This window comes from Microcebus murinus, chromosome 12 (assembly GCF_040939455.1).
Source record: "Microcebus murinus isolate Inina chromosome 12, M.murinus_Inina_mat1.0, whole genome shotgun sequence".
Classification (NCBI taxonomy): domain Eukaryota; kingdom Metazoa; phylum Chordata; class Mammalia; order Primates; family Cheirogaleidae; genus Microcebus; species Microcebus murinus.
In genome coordinates, this window is record NC_134115.1 from 76,671,482 (window position 1) to 76,686,506 (window position 15,025).

General features: G+C 45.0%; 1 protein-coding gene across 3 annotated transcripts in view; it reads right to left on the reverse strand.

Annotated features, from left to right (window-relative positions):
- Positions 1-1,693: 1,693 nt before the first annotated feature.
- Positions 1,694-15,025, reverse strand: part of ASTN2 (astrotactin 2) — an 852,746-nt gene continuing 839,414 nt past the window's right edge. For all 3 annotated transcript variants that reach the window (XM_012768786.3, XM_012768785.2, XM_012768780.2), the window contains one exon: positions 1,694-4,771. In XM_012768786.3, the coding sequence (XP_012624240.1) occupies positions 4,534-4,771 (238 nt within the window). In that variant the 3' untranslated portion in view covers positions 1,694-4,533. The remainder of the gene's footprint in view (positions 4,772-15,025) is intronic.

The window sequence follows — 15,025 nt, forward strand, 5'->3', positions numbered from 1 at the left end:
TGAAGGCTTTGGGAAGATGACTTGCCTTCCAAAGGCAGAGCCCATTGCACCCACCCTTTCTTCTGTAAATAAGTCATTATAATAACTAGGAGTGCTTTTATTTCAAGCATCCCATGGCTTTATATACATCATCTAAATTAATCTTCCCAATAGTCTTTTGAAGTAGTATATTTATCCCCTTCACAGATGAGTAAACTGAGGCTTACACAAGTTAATGCCAGCTAACCTGAGCCTCTAAGTTAGCAAGACCTGCTGAGTTTGCCTTCCGAATTTCTCCGTGTTTAGCCCCTCCTCACTGAAAATCTCATGGCCAATATCTAAACCCAGATTGGCTTGACTCCAAAGTGTCTGATTTTATCACACTCCTATTCAGTTAGCTAAATTCTGGGAGTTCCTTAAGGGCAGGAGCTGGATTCTGTTCATCTCAGTACCCCAAACCTGGAAATCAGTACTCAGGTATAGTTTGGAAGTTAGACTTCGCTTTTGACTGAAAATGGAGAATGGAGGCCTTGCACCCATCTGCCCTAGGAGGTAGTAAGCACAGCGTTCACCTGTTAGAATTATTTTGTCTGCCCAAGTTTAGATCTCAGGATCTTAACATCATCACTTACTAGCTGTAGGATTCGGGCAGGTTATTCTGTCTGCCTAAACCTCGGTTTCTTTAACCACTTTGGTACCAGCGCCGACTATAGTCGATAGCCACAGATGAACACGCACAGGGACTTTAGCCAACAGCCGTGCTATGAAGGCACACTGTTGAGCGTCGACTTTAGCCGACAACCGTGATATGACTTTTCTAATTTTTCATTTCTCAAAATAAAATTGTGAACATTTAAAAATAATGTAGTGAGGGCTGGGCGCGGTGGCTCACGCCTGTAATCCTAGCACTCGGGGAGGCCGAGGCGGGCGGATTGCTCAAGGTCAGGAGTTCAAAACCAGCCTGAGCGAGACCCCGTCTCTACCATAAAAATAGAAAGAAATTAATTGGCCAACTAATATATATAATATAAAAATCAGCCAGGCATGGTGGCTTGTGCCTGTAATCCCAGCTACTCGGGAGGCTGAGGCAGGAGGATCGCTTGAGCCCAGGATTTGAGGTTGCTGCGAGCTAGGCTGATGCCACGGCACTCACTCTAGCCTAGGCAAGAAAGCGAGACTCTGTCTCAAAAAAAAAAAAATGTAGTGAAAATATATATGTATATGTTACCTATTCTGATTTGCATTACAAGTGAAGCTGCCTATAAAGTAAAACAAGCTTTCAGTGCTGTAAAGCTTCCCTCATCACACAAGAGCAAAACGGATTCGTTGTCATTGCACAGCACAAACCATCGTGCGGACTGTGAGTGCCGGCTGTGGGCAAGGTTTCGCGGCCCGTGAGCGCCGTACCGAAGTGGTTAATTGTAAAATGGTAATCACAATAGTACATGGCTGCTCGGCACATGGATAAATGACATAAATACGTGGAGTCACTGATGGCACGGAGAGTCCCTCAAGGGTAGTTACCAGCATTTGTCTGTGTACCGCATGCTTTGTCATGGAGCCTGCCCAGAGAAGATCCTTCTTGACCATACATAAAAGCAGAGGGTCACTCAGAGGTGATATCTTGACCCCTGACACACATCTCTGTATGTTCACAACTTCTTTCTATCATGGTGGAGACGGCAGGAGAAGTCCTGTCCTTGTCGGCTCCTGTCCTTGTCGGCATATTGTGGCATGAGCTTCCCTGGCATTTTCCATGGCAGCACACGAATCAGGGGCCACGGCACCGTACCCAGCTGCTTCGTTTACACTTCAAGAATTTTTCTTTTTCTTTCCCAATGAAACGTCTTGACAAATATTGTTCTAACCTCCTTTCCTGCCATGGCAGGGTACACACGCATCGCGTGTTCACACACGTGTGCACGCACACACACCTGTCTAACTAGGCTTCTGGCTTCCTGCTTTTGAGAGCCTTCTGATGGCTGGGACGGTAGCAGACGCCACCAGCAGGTGCCAGGAAAAGGGAGCTGAAATCAGAGAGGGGCATGGATGGGAGAATAAGCTGGGGACAGCCTGACATGGACATTCTCAGGGGCCACAGCTGTGACAGCCTAAGAGAAAACCAGACATTCCTCTTTGTGGCTCTTGCTACGGTGTTAATTCCCACCATCGCGACCACTTCCCTCGAAGTTTTTGATACTATTTACTATTCCTATGTCTCACAGAGCTGTCAGTCAGTAATTCCTTCTCTTCATCAGAATTCTCTAGGTCTTTCCCAGGCGGTTTTTCTAGTTGTCTGTCCGAGATTCATAGTATCATGCACATTGTCTCTATGAGGAGTAAAAACCCCTACTGCATATTGCACTGATGCGTGTTAGCGCCTCTCCCACTCTGGCTGCCCAATAACCCCATAAAGTGGGACTTGACTCCACCATTGACCCCATTTTGTTGATGAGGAAACTGAGGTTCAAATGTCAAAGTACTCACCGAAGGGCAATAGCTGGTGAACAGCGGTGGAGTCAGACTCAGACTTAATCAGGCTCAGACCACTGCCCCGGCACACGGAGTGGTTTAATTTTCTGCAACTGTTGAGCTTAATTTTTCTCAGGTTGGGTCATGGCAGTGGAAAGTCACAGCAATCTCATAGCTTAGCGAAGGCCTAGGACCCCGGGCTCAGGAAAGGGTATACATGAGAGGCATTTAGAAACTCCACCTGTACACTTGCAGGAACATAAACCTAATGATAATAACAACTTCTCAAAAAGAGCATCTTGGAGCTTAGATTGCTGGAGGTGGAGACGCCCTAGGGCACTTACATTGGAAGAATCCCTTTCTGCTTTGTTCCCCTTACATTACCCACTTTCCCCATATGAATCCCGGCCCTGGGGGAAAAAGCCTCAGCATGTAGGTTTTCAGGAAGGAGACTGTTGCTCTCATTAGTACTCACCAGATTGGAAAGGAGGCGTACTTTCAACTGGTTATATTTTACTGTTATTCGGCGTCTTTTCCTCTGAATACCCACAGTGCCCTGCTCCATTCTCTTAAACAGGTGTCATCTTTGCATTATGACACACCTGACCCACATCCCATTCCCTCTAGCTAGCTTATCTGGGCTAATACCAGGTGTTAAGGATTTGTAATGCCTCTTTGTACTCATTACCCTTCTAGGGAACACCCTGGAAGAAGCAAGATTGCCATTTAGAAGAAGATTATATTTCAATAAAGCTGGTTTTAAAAGTAGATGAATAAAAGGAGATTCCAATGCTGGAATGTCTCCCTCAGGACCACAGCATCCAAGCTGCCCTCACCTCTTGTCTAGAAAATGTCAATGGCCACCATCTCTTCGGGGCTTTCTGAAATTCATCCTTTACCCCAAGCTAGAGTGATTTTTTCTTAAAGAGCAAGTTGACTATTTTGGTCATTTGTTAAAATTCTGCAGAGGTAGGTCCCTGGTTACTTCCAGATACCGTCAACCCCCCTGTCCAAAGCTTCCAATGCCCTGCCAAGCCCCTAGCCTCCCCACTTCCCAACTCGATTCCTATTCTCAATGAAAGCGCTTGCATGAGTTGTATTTTCTCTTACCTCTGGGCTTTTGTTCATGGCGTCCCCTCTGCCTAGAGCAAATCCCATCCTCTCCACCTCTCTGGCTTATTCCTCCTCATCCTTTTGGGCTTAGGCACCACTTTTTCAAGGAAGCATTTCAGGACACCTCCAGTGTGTGCCATGACCCATCAATGCGTTCATGGTTCCTCTACCCTTTAACCTCCATTCTCCCTCTATCACGGCCTGAAATCACTAGACTGCTTCTCTACAATTTCCTCTGCGCCATAGGTTCCCCGAGGGAAAGAAGCTTCTCTGTCTTTATGTGCATGCCCTGTGCCTGGCCCGTAAGGGATGCTCAATAAGTATTTGTTACCCTCAACACAATGGGCAAGAAACACCACCCAAGCAGAAGAGAGACAATAGGAATTTTTAATGCATGGAAAGTCCTGCAGGGACTCTGGGCAGACCCCTAGGTAGCAGGAAGAGGCAGGGGTCCTGCAAACTCAATAACGCCTGGGGAGAAAAATAAAAGAGAAGTCCTTAAAGACCCAAGCTTCCTCACTGCGACAATCCCCAGGGCTTCCTTCCTGAAGCTGAAGAGGTAAAGCTGTCTCTCCACAGGTCTTCTCCAGGGGTCCAGGGCAGGAAGCAAGCTGAGAGTGGCAGGAGGGAGGAAGAAGAGGAAAGGCCGCTTGGTCTCCGCCCGAAAGCTCCTGCCTCAGGACTGACTGCCATCCATAAGAAAAGGTTTAAAAAGGAGGGACTTTTCATAGACTCAAATAATATCTTAGAAAAAAAATAAAAGATAGAGAAAAGCGAATAATTCCCTTGGTTACAAAGTTCTCAGTCCGCTATCCGCAGGAGAAACAGTTTGCTTTGGCCTTGCTGGCAAGCTGCGTCTGCCAGGCCCATCCTCAGCTGTCCCCCAGCCCACCCAGGCCCCAGGATCCACGAGAAGACTGCTCCCCTCCCACGGAGAGTCTCTGTGCTCACGGAGGGCAGCACCCTCCCTCACCGGCCCTTGGACTCCCCGTACGTGTTTCGGGCCATGGACACCATCTTCTCCTCACATGTGATTTTGGTGTCCTTGAGGATGCTGTACCACACCATGCCTGCGGGCCGCACCTCCTCGCTGCGGCAGAAAAGATAGGGCACCGTGTCCACGCGGCTCTGGATGTAGGCGCTTCGCAGGAGGCTGGAGCAGTGGCTGCTCACCCTCTCCAGCCGCCGCAGGATCAGGTGGGCCTTCCTGAAAGGCAAGACGAGACAGCCGCGATTAAGGACGGTGCCCAGACGGAGGGTTAGGCCTTCCAGGTGGCGAATGAAGGTCAGTAGACAAATGGGGACTGCTCGTCCCAACAGTTTTTTTCTATCCGTTCCTGACCTGAGTGCGGTATCTCAAACGCCTATTCAAAAATTAACTTAGAACCCGTCCATGTTACCTGTGCAACATGTACAAAATGAAAGAGAGCTTAAACTTTGACCTCGAGTTTTCACTTCTAGGATAGGGGAACCTTAGGAGTTACAAGGTCACCAGCCTTGGGACTCTGACCAAATAGAAATGATTATAATAATGATAAAAAAAACAACAATATATAATAACTAAAACTTATTGCCACGTACCATATGCTAGCTAGACACTGGGTATGCACTTTACACACATCTAAAAAACTGTATTTATTCACTTCTAGAAACGCCATGAAAAAATATAAAAACAAAAAATTGTATTTAGTCTACACATCAGTCCTGAATGTATTATTCTTTCCACCCCCATTTAATAGGTGAGGTGCCCAAGCATGGCTCAGAGTAATGACCTGACTTAACCAGGTCAGACGCCAAGGTGACCGTTGCAGTTTGGCATTTGAATCTAGGCCTGAGCATCCCCAAAGACACTCTCCAACTGCCTGCTTTCTTGCTTCACAAACTCTTTCATACTCTTTTCTCCCAGTTAGGAAAGTTGGAAGTCTTACCCTCTGTGATTCTCTTTCCTCAATGCCTAAATATATGTGTCTCCAACTCAGAACTTCTCTGTAACTCATTGTTTTTCCTGTCTTTAAGAGAGTGAGGATGGTCTCATCCTCATAAGTTGAGTATGAGAAATGCCCAACGCCTGGCACAGAGTAAGCTTCCAATAAATGGTAGCTACTATTCTAAAGAATTATTATAACGATGCCTCGGGATCCAAGTCACACTGAACACCGGTCTTAGCAAGGATTATTCTGTTCTCTGGTGGTCATCATTAGGAACTTATCCAGAGCCCTAGAGACCAGAGAGGATCTGTGAGAAACCTGAAGGCTGCACAGACAAATAAAGCTAGGGAGGATCTTTGAGATCACCTAATTTTCCAACAGTTTGGGCTGGATAATTTTTTGTTGCGGGAGTCATCCTGCAGGACGTTCAGTAGCATTCTAGAGCCTCAACCCACAACCTATAGGCGCCTCTGCCTCAGTCGTGACAACAAAACTGTCTCCAGACATTGCCACATGTCCATTGGGGGGGGGGGGCAAAATCGCCCCAGATGAGAACCAGTGACCTAGTCTGACCGACTCTGATTTAAAACGTTGAAACCAAGGCTCAGAGAGGAAACGGATGTCCTTTTCCCAGGTCACACCAGGGTCAGCTTCAGTGCCAAGGTGTCTATCTCCATGTGGAAGCCACTTTTCTCTACGTCCCAGCATCTTCAAGGTGCCCAGGCACCCCGGGAGGCTACCGAGAGGCTCTCTCTCCTGCTGTCCTCCCTGTGCCCCTCTGAAGGAGTTTTACGACAACAGACCCCACAAACAGGAGACTGTTAGGCACCTGCACGGCAGCTGAAAAAGGGCCAGGCTTATGTGTGCACGTTTTGTGGGCACGATTTATGAGGTGCCTTTCAAAAAGTCCTCTTTGTATAGTTCACCACTTGGGCAGAATATTTCCTGAGGTGCCAAGAATTCATCACTCCATAATCACACTCTATCCACGGGCCTCTCTCCTCTCGGGCGGGTGCCCCCCACAGGAGGAGCCGGAGGAGTTTATTTTTCACCCCTCCTCGTTTGAGTTCTTGCTCCACTCGCTAAGAACTCTGTGTCCTTGGGAAACTGACGTCAACATCTCTAAACCTGCTTCTTTATGTGAAAAGCAGGGCTGTTGTGAAGTTGAAGGGGATAAAGTGATTCCTTGCTCGTTTATTGAGCACGTAGTATATGGTGGAGCTTCTGATCCGGTGGGAAAGACAGACCGTCTGATCCAGATCACAGTACTAGTGACAAGAGAGCGATAGAGCTGTGTGAAGACAGTCCTAGCTACTCGGGAGGCTGAGACAGGAAGACCAGTTGAGTCTAAGAGTTTGAGGCTGCAGTGAGCTACGATCGAGGTACCGCACTCCAGCCTGGGCGACAGAGTGAGACCCTGTCTCTAAAATAAATAAATAAGTATATAAAATAAAAATGATTAAAAAGAAATAACAAATCTATTATAAGCCCTCAATAAATGTCATCTATGATTGCTGTCTCAAGGGTAAGTTCTCAAATATGGAAAGGTTTCAAGAAGCAAAGTAACAGGTTTGGAACTGAACTGTTTAAAAACATTTCTGGTTGCCCCTAGGAGAAATGAGTGTGGGGAGGCAAACCTGGCAGCAAGACACCAGGCCAAGGGCACATCCAGGTGTTAACTGTTTGTACTTAGAGGTGCTGGTTGGTGTCAGATGAAGAAGAAAACACGGAGAGGACAGTAGGAGAGAGCCCCTCGTGTAGCCTCCCTGGATGCCGGGCATCTTGAAGATGCTGGCATATAGAGAAAAGTGGGTTCCACATGGAGACAGTCTCTGTACTGGTAAAAAAAAAAAAAAAAGTTGCTTATTTCTCTGTTTCTTCATCTATGGAAAGACAATATGGCTCATCTCAGAGGGTTATAGTGAGGATTAAGTAGGTTAAGACATGTGAAACTCTTAGAGAAGTGTTTGTTGCATAGGAAGCACCTGATACATGTTATAAAATATCATCATCATTATTAGCACCACCATCATCATCACCTTCATGATGTTATTAGGGTGTCCTTTGTGTGCCAGGCTCTGGGGATAGATATGACCTGGTTTAAGCCGTAAGTGTCTTTGATAAGTCAGTGACAGGAGACAGAAATATCAACAGCCTCTAACTCAGGGGCGGACTGCTGGGTTGAAGGACATGGAAGGTACTGTGAGAATATATCAGATGGGAACCACGTCACCAGTTTGGGGGCTCACAGAAGTCTTCTCAGAGGATGCAGTACCTCAGCTAAGTCTTTCAATGATGAAACAGTTTTTTCAGGTCGATGAGAAGGCAGAGGAAATGGCCCATCCCAAGTGAGACCAGAGAGCGCACAGACCCCCAGCTGTTTGCAATGGCCAGTGCAGAGAAAGGGAGGGAGACCAGCGTGCTTGGCAGAGATCAGACCACCTAGGCTCTGCTAAGCCATGCTGGACTATTTGGACTTTTTTCTTTGGGCAATGGAGAGTCACTGTCTGATCCAGACTGTCACAAAAATAAGTGATAAACACAAAATGAGTTTGGAAAAGACAATTCTTCCAGCATGCCCAAATGCTACTCCTTCAAAGCCCAGCCACTTCCTCAAAGAGAATCTTGGAACTCAACTGGACACAGCCTCCTTTTGTATCAATGGGGAAACTGAGGTTAGGAGTGGGAAAATGATTAGTTAGTAACAATGGCAAAACAAGAACAAGGGTTCCTGATTGCATACAGCTACGGTCCCCTACCCCTGGGCTGCAGCCCAGTATCCATCAGCAGTCTGTTAGGAACTGGGCCGGGAACCACCGCCTGAGCTATGCCTCCTCCCACCCTCCCACCCAGTCCATGGAAAAATTGTCTTCCATGAAACTGGTCCCTGGTGCCAAAAAAATTCTGGGGACCACTGGCATACAGTCAAGATGAAAAGCTTGGCTCTGGAGTCCCGGAGTCAAATCCTAGCTTTATAACTTACAGCTATGTGAATGGTGAACAAGGTCTTCCATGGTACTCTTAGTTATGGCATCAGTAAAATGGGAACAATAACAGTATTCTTGGGAGGATAAGATAATATGGATAATTTGATTAGTTCTAAGTAAATGTTAGCCATGATTTAAAGTCATGTATTAGAGTAAAAAGCACACAAGCTTTAGAGCCCATTAGGGCAAGTCACTTCACCTCTCTGAGCCTGTTTTCTGACTGTAGAATGAGAATAGAGATATTTACATTGTCAGGCTGTTGTTAGGCTGAAATGTAACAACTGCCATAGGCACCCAGCACAGGACTTTGTACATAACAGGCACTAAACCAATGTTTGCATTCACACAGCAAAGACAGGAGAATTCAGAAGGAGAAGCCATGGAGAGAATGCTGGAGGTGCTCAAAGGCTGGAGAGGAGAAAGAATGAGAGAGACCAAAGGTGAAAGTGCTGGGTAATAAATTGTAGGCAGTGGAGATCCATAAATCAAAGTCCAGGCATGCTTCAAGTTTTTCCTGCAGAGAAATCATAGGTCAGAGTGACCATTTTTCTCAAATGCCAGAAATGAAATCTTCCTCATTGGAGATAGGACTCAAGGCTGCTGGAGTAGGAAGCAAGAGGTGAAGAAAGGACACCACACATTAATTTATCATTGTATCAGCCGGCAAGATCAAGACAGGGATTGCTTGTGAAGGAGTCAGGGGCTGGGCCCAGATGCTACCAGCCTGGGAACCGTAGAACCTTTAATGGACCATTCTATTCCTAGCACCACTACCCAATCAGCTGTTGACACAGTTATCAGACAGAGAACCGATTTCTAAAGGGTCCTGACATGAAGAAAAAGAAGAGAAGCAGTAAGCAAATGTTCCCTTTGTCCTCTCTCCCTCCTCCCTGCCTCCTTGAATTGAGCCTAAATGTCTCTAAGCTTAATGAGAGTCAAGGGCAGGACATGGTTGCAAAAAATTGGAACACAACCTTCAGAAGAGGAGAGGGTAGAGATTAAGGGAAGTAATGACTTCATTCATGCTGCCCTGGTCAGGCCGTATCTGGGGCATCCCAGTCACGCCTGGTAAAGGACATATGTAAACCGTAGCCAGATCGTGGTGCTGAAGGGCATCTCAAAAGCAAGCCTTCTGAGCTGGAAGCAGGAATAGAGTGTGTCCACAGCAGACGGGATTTAGGCAAATGATTACGGTGTTCCAGCAATTGAAGACAAGTGGGCAAAAAACTGAGGGTTAGGGATGCTAATGGCTATAATTGATGGAGTATCCACCATGCGCCAGAAACCGTACCTATGTGACATCATCTTAAATTTAATCCTCACCACAATTTGGGGGTGTATACTTTATTCCTAAAGATGGTAAAAATGAGTCTTAGGCCAGTCTTGTGATTTGAAAAGGGTGACAGTGTGATAGAACACAGTCTTAAATCTCTGCTGTCAGGCACCCAAGTGTTACTGACAAAACCAACCCAAAAATTAACAGAAGGCAAATTTGGCTCAATGTAATAAAAAACATAAAACTAGAGTCCTCTACATGTAGAATGCGTTCCTCCATATGGTAGTGGGCTCCCCATCACTGAAGGTGATCAAATCAAGAATGTTTTAGAGAGGATTGGCTAGTAGTGGGAATTGGAGTGGGTGTTTGTTGTTGGTGGGTTGGTTTTAATCCAAGAGGCATGGGAGACTTGGTTCACAGAGAAATACCATCTGATGAGCAGTTCACAAAAGAACTTGCTGTGACACAACTGCCAAAGCACTGAATTCCTGAGATGAGAGGACCACTTTTGATGAGGTTCTTTTAGTGCTTCAAAATCATGCTAAAATTTCCCAAGAAGTCTTCCAGATCTTCCCGGCTATTGTAAGTTACGTTTTCCCTTTGCTGCCGAAGCATTTTATCTCTCTGTTGAGATCCATATCATGTTCTCTGCTAGTTGTGTACATACCTTGGAAAACGATGTGTCAGACTGAACAAGACACTGGTTTGACATCAGAAGACAATATTATAAATTTGGGTTCCGACACTTACTAGCTGTGTAAGCTTCAACAATTTACGTAACTGATTCTCCGTTGCTTCATCTCCAAAATTTATTGTTCAGCAGATAAAATAATATGCAAATGACTGGTCCTTTAATAGGTGCTGAAGTAATATTTCCCACTTGGACAGTGTAGGGTTTCTCTGGTGTTCAGCTCTTCACTGTGCAAGGAGGCATTGATAAATGCAGATTAACTTGAATTAATCAGCCCAAAGCATTCAAAATACAGCAATTCCCTAGCATGGGTCAATAAAGCAAGTTCAATGGCATGAGAACATTATGTGGACCTAAGGAAATAATCAGGCAAGTGGGCAAAAAGTTTACGTAGATTTGTTTGTAATAGAAAAGAAATTGAAAGAAAGCTAGTTGGTTTTTAATAGAGATATATTTGTTAAACATAGCAGAGATGATGGAAATGGAGATGTGTTTGTAGACATAGATATATCCTCAAGCCTGTATCTTTTTCCCTATTTCCATGTATATCCATATCTATGTATGCAAAGGTGTATGTACAATGTCAATCTAATCTCTGGGATAAATTTGGGACAGGGGTTCAGAGGTGCAAAATTTTCACTTTCTATTTTACATACTTCTACAGCATTTGGCTGTTATAGAATGAGCAAGAATTATTTTGGAACAAAATGCAATAAAGGCATTTCCATTTTGAAAACATGAATATATATGCATATATATTAAAGCTGGTATGATGAATTTGTGCAATGAGGCCATGGTTTTATGACTTCCCAGTAGTGCAACGGAGTTGCTTTTAGAATAACCTACATCAAATTTAGCCTCAGATCACTCCTACCAAACAGAAAGTCAGAAGCTCAGGTACTGCCACTGGATATGTATCTTCAACACCAGATTTGATATGTGATTTGTAAGGTGACTAGTGAAAATGTTTGCATTTGATTTCCTCTTCTTGTTCCCTCATAAGAAATCATGAGACTTTTTAAAACATTCATTCCTTGACTGATGATAAGAATGACTGAATCTCTCAACTGACTCAAAACTATTTCAGTTGGAAGTGATAGGAACTTCAAGATGACAACTAACCTTGTTATACTATCAGGGGGAAAACAGATCCCTGGGACACTTGTTTAAAGTCATAGTGTGTTTTGTTAGTATTTCTCCGTGCTAAGGTTTCTTCAATTATGAGATACCATTGCTTTAATAATAGCCTTTTCAGGAAAGAGGAAAGGATACAACACTTAATGTGCTCATCCACTGTGAATAATCCATTCTGATTTTAGAAAAGTCAAAGTAGGTAGAAAAAAAATTTAAAAGTGTATCTGAGATTATAGGAATATGACCCTAAAAGCCTAAGTCTGCTCTTATTCTCAGTATCTTAAAAATTCTAAAAGAGTTAATTCATGATAGCTTAAAGGGAATTAATGAAGTCTTAGAAGAATGAACAATGAATGACACTCCAGGTTTGCTTATTTTCACTAAGAACACAGCCATGGATGTGTCAACTTTTTTCAGATATCCTGCTATGCTGAGAAAGATCCCAGCCTGGGGTGATTTCTGTGATCTATTAGCAATGTCTGCCATACAAGTCAGAGGGGCTGACATCATAAATATACCATTTCTAGTCTAGATAGATCAATTTCACCGAAATAACATCTCTTCAGGTGCTTGCTCTCTTCTCTCTACCCTATCAATCTGATCAAATATAGCAGAAAGTATAGAGAAGCCCATGAGTGGTCAAGGATGTTCTGACCAGAGAAAATTCTGGTCCCTGGCCACTTATGATCTCAGTTTTTCAAGTAGGTTCCTAATAGGAACCTTATGGCCGGGACAGCTGGTATCAGCAGGTCTTCTTTGAGCAGCTGTTTGCAGTAACCTGTAGTTGTCATGAGAACCAGGCTCTGGGGGACACTGGCCTGACAGATTTATTAGGCAGAGGTAAGAGACACCCTTTTGTCACTATATCTTGTGGGGGCATATGACCACACATCTAGAGAGGAATTTAAAACATTTTGGGGTTTGGTGACTATATAGGCCAAGAGAATCCTGATAGAGCTCATCCCATGACACCAGTCCTCAGTGTGTTCCTGGGAAATGCTCTTATCATTTCTAGCCCACCTGGGTCCCTGAGAAACAAGACATACTGGGCTGGAGGTGAAAAGACACACCTGGTGTGCCTGTTTTCTGGTCTCTGTGACCTTCAGGGCTTTCTGGTTCCTTGGCTTCCCAGCTGGGAGGTACTTAGGAATGAAGCCCTTTTATGTTATACATAAGGTCCAGAATGGGATGGAATTTGTCCAAGGTCACACAGCAAGTAAGTGACAAAGCAAGGACATGAGCCCTGGACTCCTGACTTTGGAGAAATGTCTTGCTCTCTCTTTTTCTACTTTGAAATTCTACACACTTGATAACCCACCCTTGAGAGGCATAGCAAATGTACCCAAATCTCTCCTCTGTTTGAAACATTTACGTGGCTTCTGGGAGAAAGAACAAACTTCTGAACAGAACTCACAAGAGCCATTGTAATCTGTCCCTGCTAAACAAATCCAGCCTTGTTTTGTTTTGTTTTTCCTTTTCCCTCTCTCCTCAAACTCTCTTCTCCAATAAGAGTTTATACTTCCTGGCTGAAATATATTCTCTTGCCTGCCCCTCTTTCATCTTTGCACTGGTTCTTCCTTCTGATGACAGCACCTACTCTCACCCTTCCACCTAAAGGACTCTTGCTTGTTCTCTGGCTCTAAGCACAACCTTCTTTTTCTTGCCCAGGGGTTCTTCTTTGAGCTCCAGGCCTGCATTCGCTGCTCCAGCTATCTGTGCCTGGAACCTGGTCACTCCAAACATGCTTTTTGGACCAGCAACATTGACATCACTTGAGAGCTTGTAGAAATGCAGAATCTCAGATCTCTTCCAGAGTACTGAGTCAATTTGAGTTTTAACAAGGTCCCTGGGTGATTCTCAGGCACATTAAAGTTTGAGAACCACTGCTCTGAGACGCCTTTCCACTGCAACTGCCTGCCAACTGGTCTTTTCCTCACTATATGCTGAGCCTTATAAAGGCATGATCTGTCTTCTTCATGCTTTTATTTCCAGCCTGGAGCACAGGGGCTGGCACAAAATTAGCACATTAAATGAATCAATTAATCAATCAATTAATGAAGTGAGATTTCTTCAAGTCTTTTCATATTTATAAGGACATTGTATGTTTTAGAATGTTAGAAGACCTTAGAGTCCATGGAATTCAGTTGTTTCCAACTGTGATCTATAGATCCTTGAGAGCTCAGAGAGATTTAAGAGATGCTTGGCGTTGGGTGGGGTGAAGGGGTGTAGAACCCCAGAAGGTGGGGTTCCAAGCCACCCACTCAAGCTCCTGCCAGAACAACCCTGTAGTCATCTGGCCCACACATTTACTAATCCCATTATCCAATTATTCAACAAGTAATTATTTAGCACCTACTTACAAAAGTGAATAGGACATAAGGGATCACTAACTATGCATAACTTACATTGTAGTGGGAAAGAGATAAAACATAAGTAAACACATAAGCAACAGAGCACACTAAAACTAGTAAGTATAAGGAAGAGAATTAAGACATGAGGGTGTGATAGGAAGGGTGGGTGGAAATTTTAGAGAATTCTCTGAGGAAGTAGCATTCTAATTACAACCTAGTGTTCTGTGTAAGATTTATTTCGGGGAAAAAAAATTCCACTTATTAAAAAAAATACCACTGTACTAGTTCATCCTGATAATTTCCTAGTTGCAGAGACTGGGGGCCAGAAAGGGGCAGAGCCCAAGGCCGCCCGGTTAGTTCACTGGCAGTGCCAAGATAAATGAGAATCAGCTCCCCAAGTCCCACTGCCAGTGTGGCATGCTGGAGCAACCTCAGATCCCCTCCAAGAGACTAGAAAGACGAAGAAGGAGGAAGCCAGGGGACATGGGCAGGGGCTGGCCGACAGAGGCTGGGGACTGGCTGGCTGGGGTTAGCGGGTTATCACAGTCCATTACCAAGTGGGCTGCCCTGCCTCTGTGGGCGGCCAGGCAGCCTTTCCAGAAGATTTATGTCCTGGAGGGTCATAAAGGATGCAAGCAGGTTGTAAAGACAAAGTCGGGAGTGGAGCTCTGGTTTAGCTTCCACCCAAACTCGCTGAGTCCTGTGGGAAAGCCGGATAAACTGGGATGCTTCTCTGTCCACAGGCAAGATGGCAGCCGAGATGACGGCAGCTTTTATCTGGGCTCTGGGCTTCTGCCTGCCAGTCTGCCCTCCTTTAGGCTTTATCTAAAGAACCTTCCTTTCATGTGAAAGGGAGAAAGTTAAAGTCCAGGACCCAAGAGAACTGATAAGGCCTGCCCCATGGCTAGATTCCTTTATCCTTTGACCAAGCTCTCATCTCGTCCCTTAAGGGCCTCACATCCTTGAAGGGCCATAGCAAGTGCTGTGAGGGCTCCGGGTGAGAGCCCGAGACAGCCTCCATGACAAACTCTGTGCGTCTCTGGGCATCTCATTTAATGCCATGGGACCTCCACTTCCCTATCACTCAAAAAATG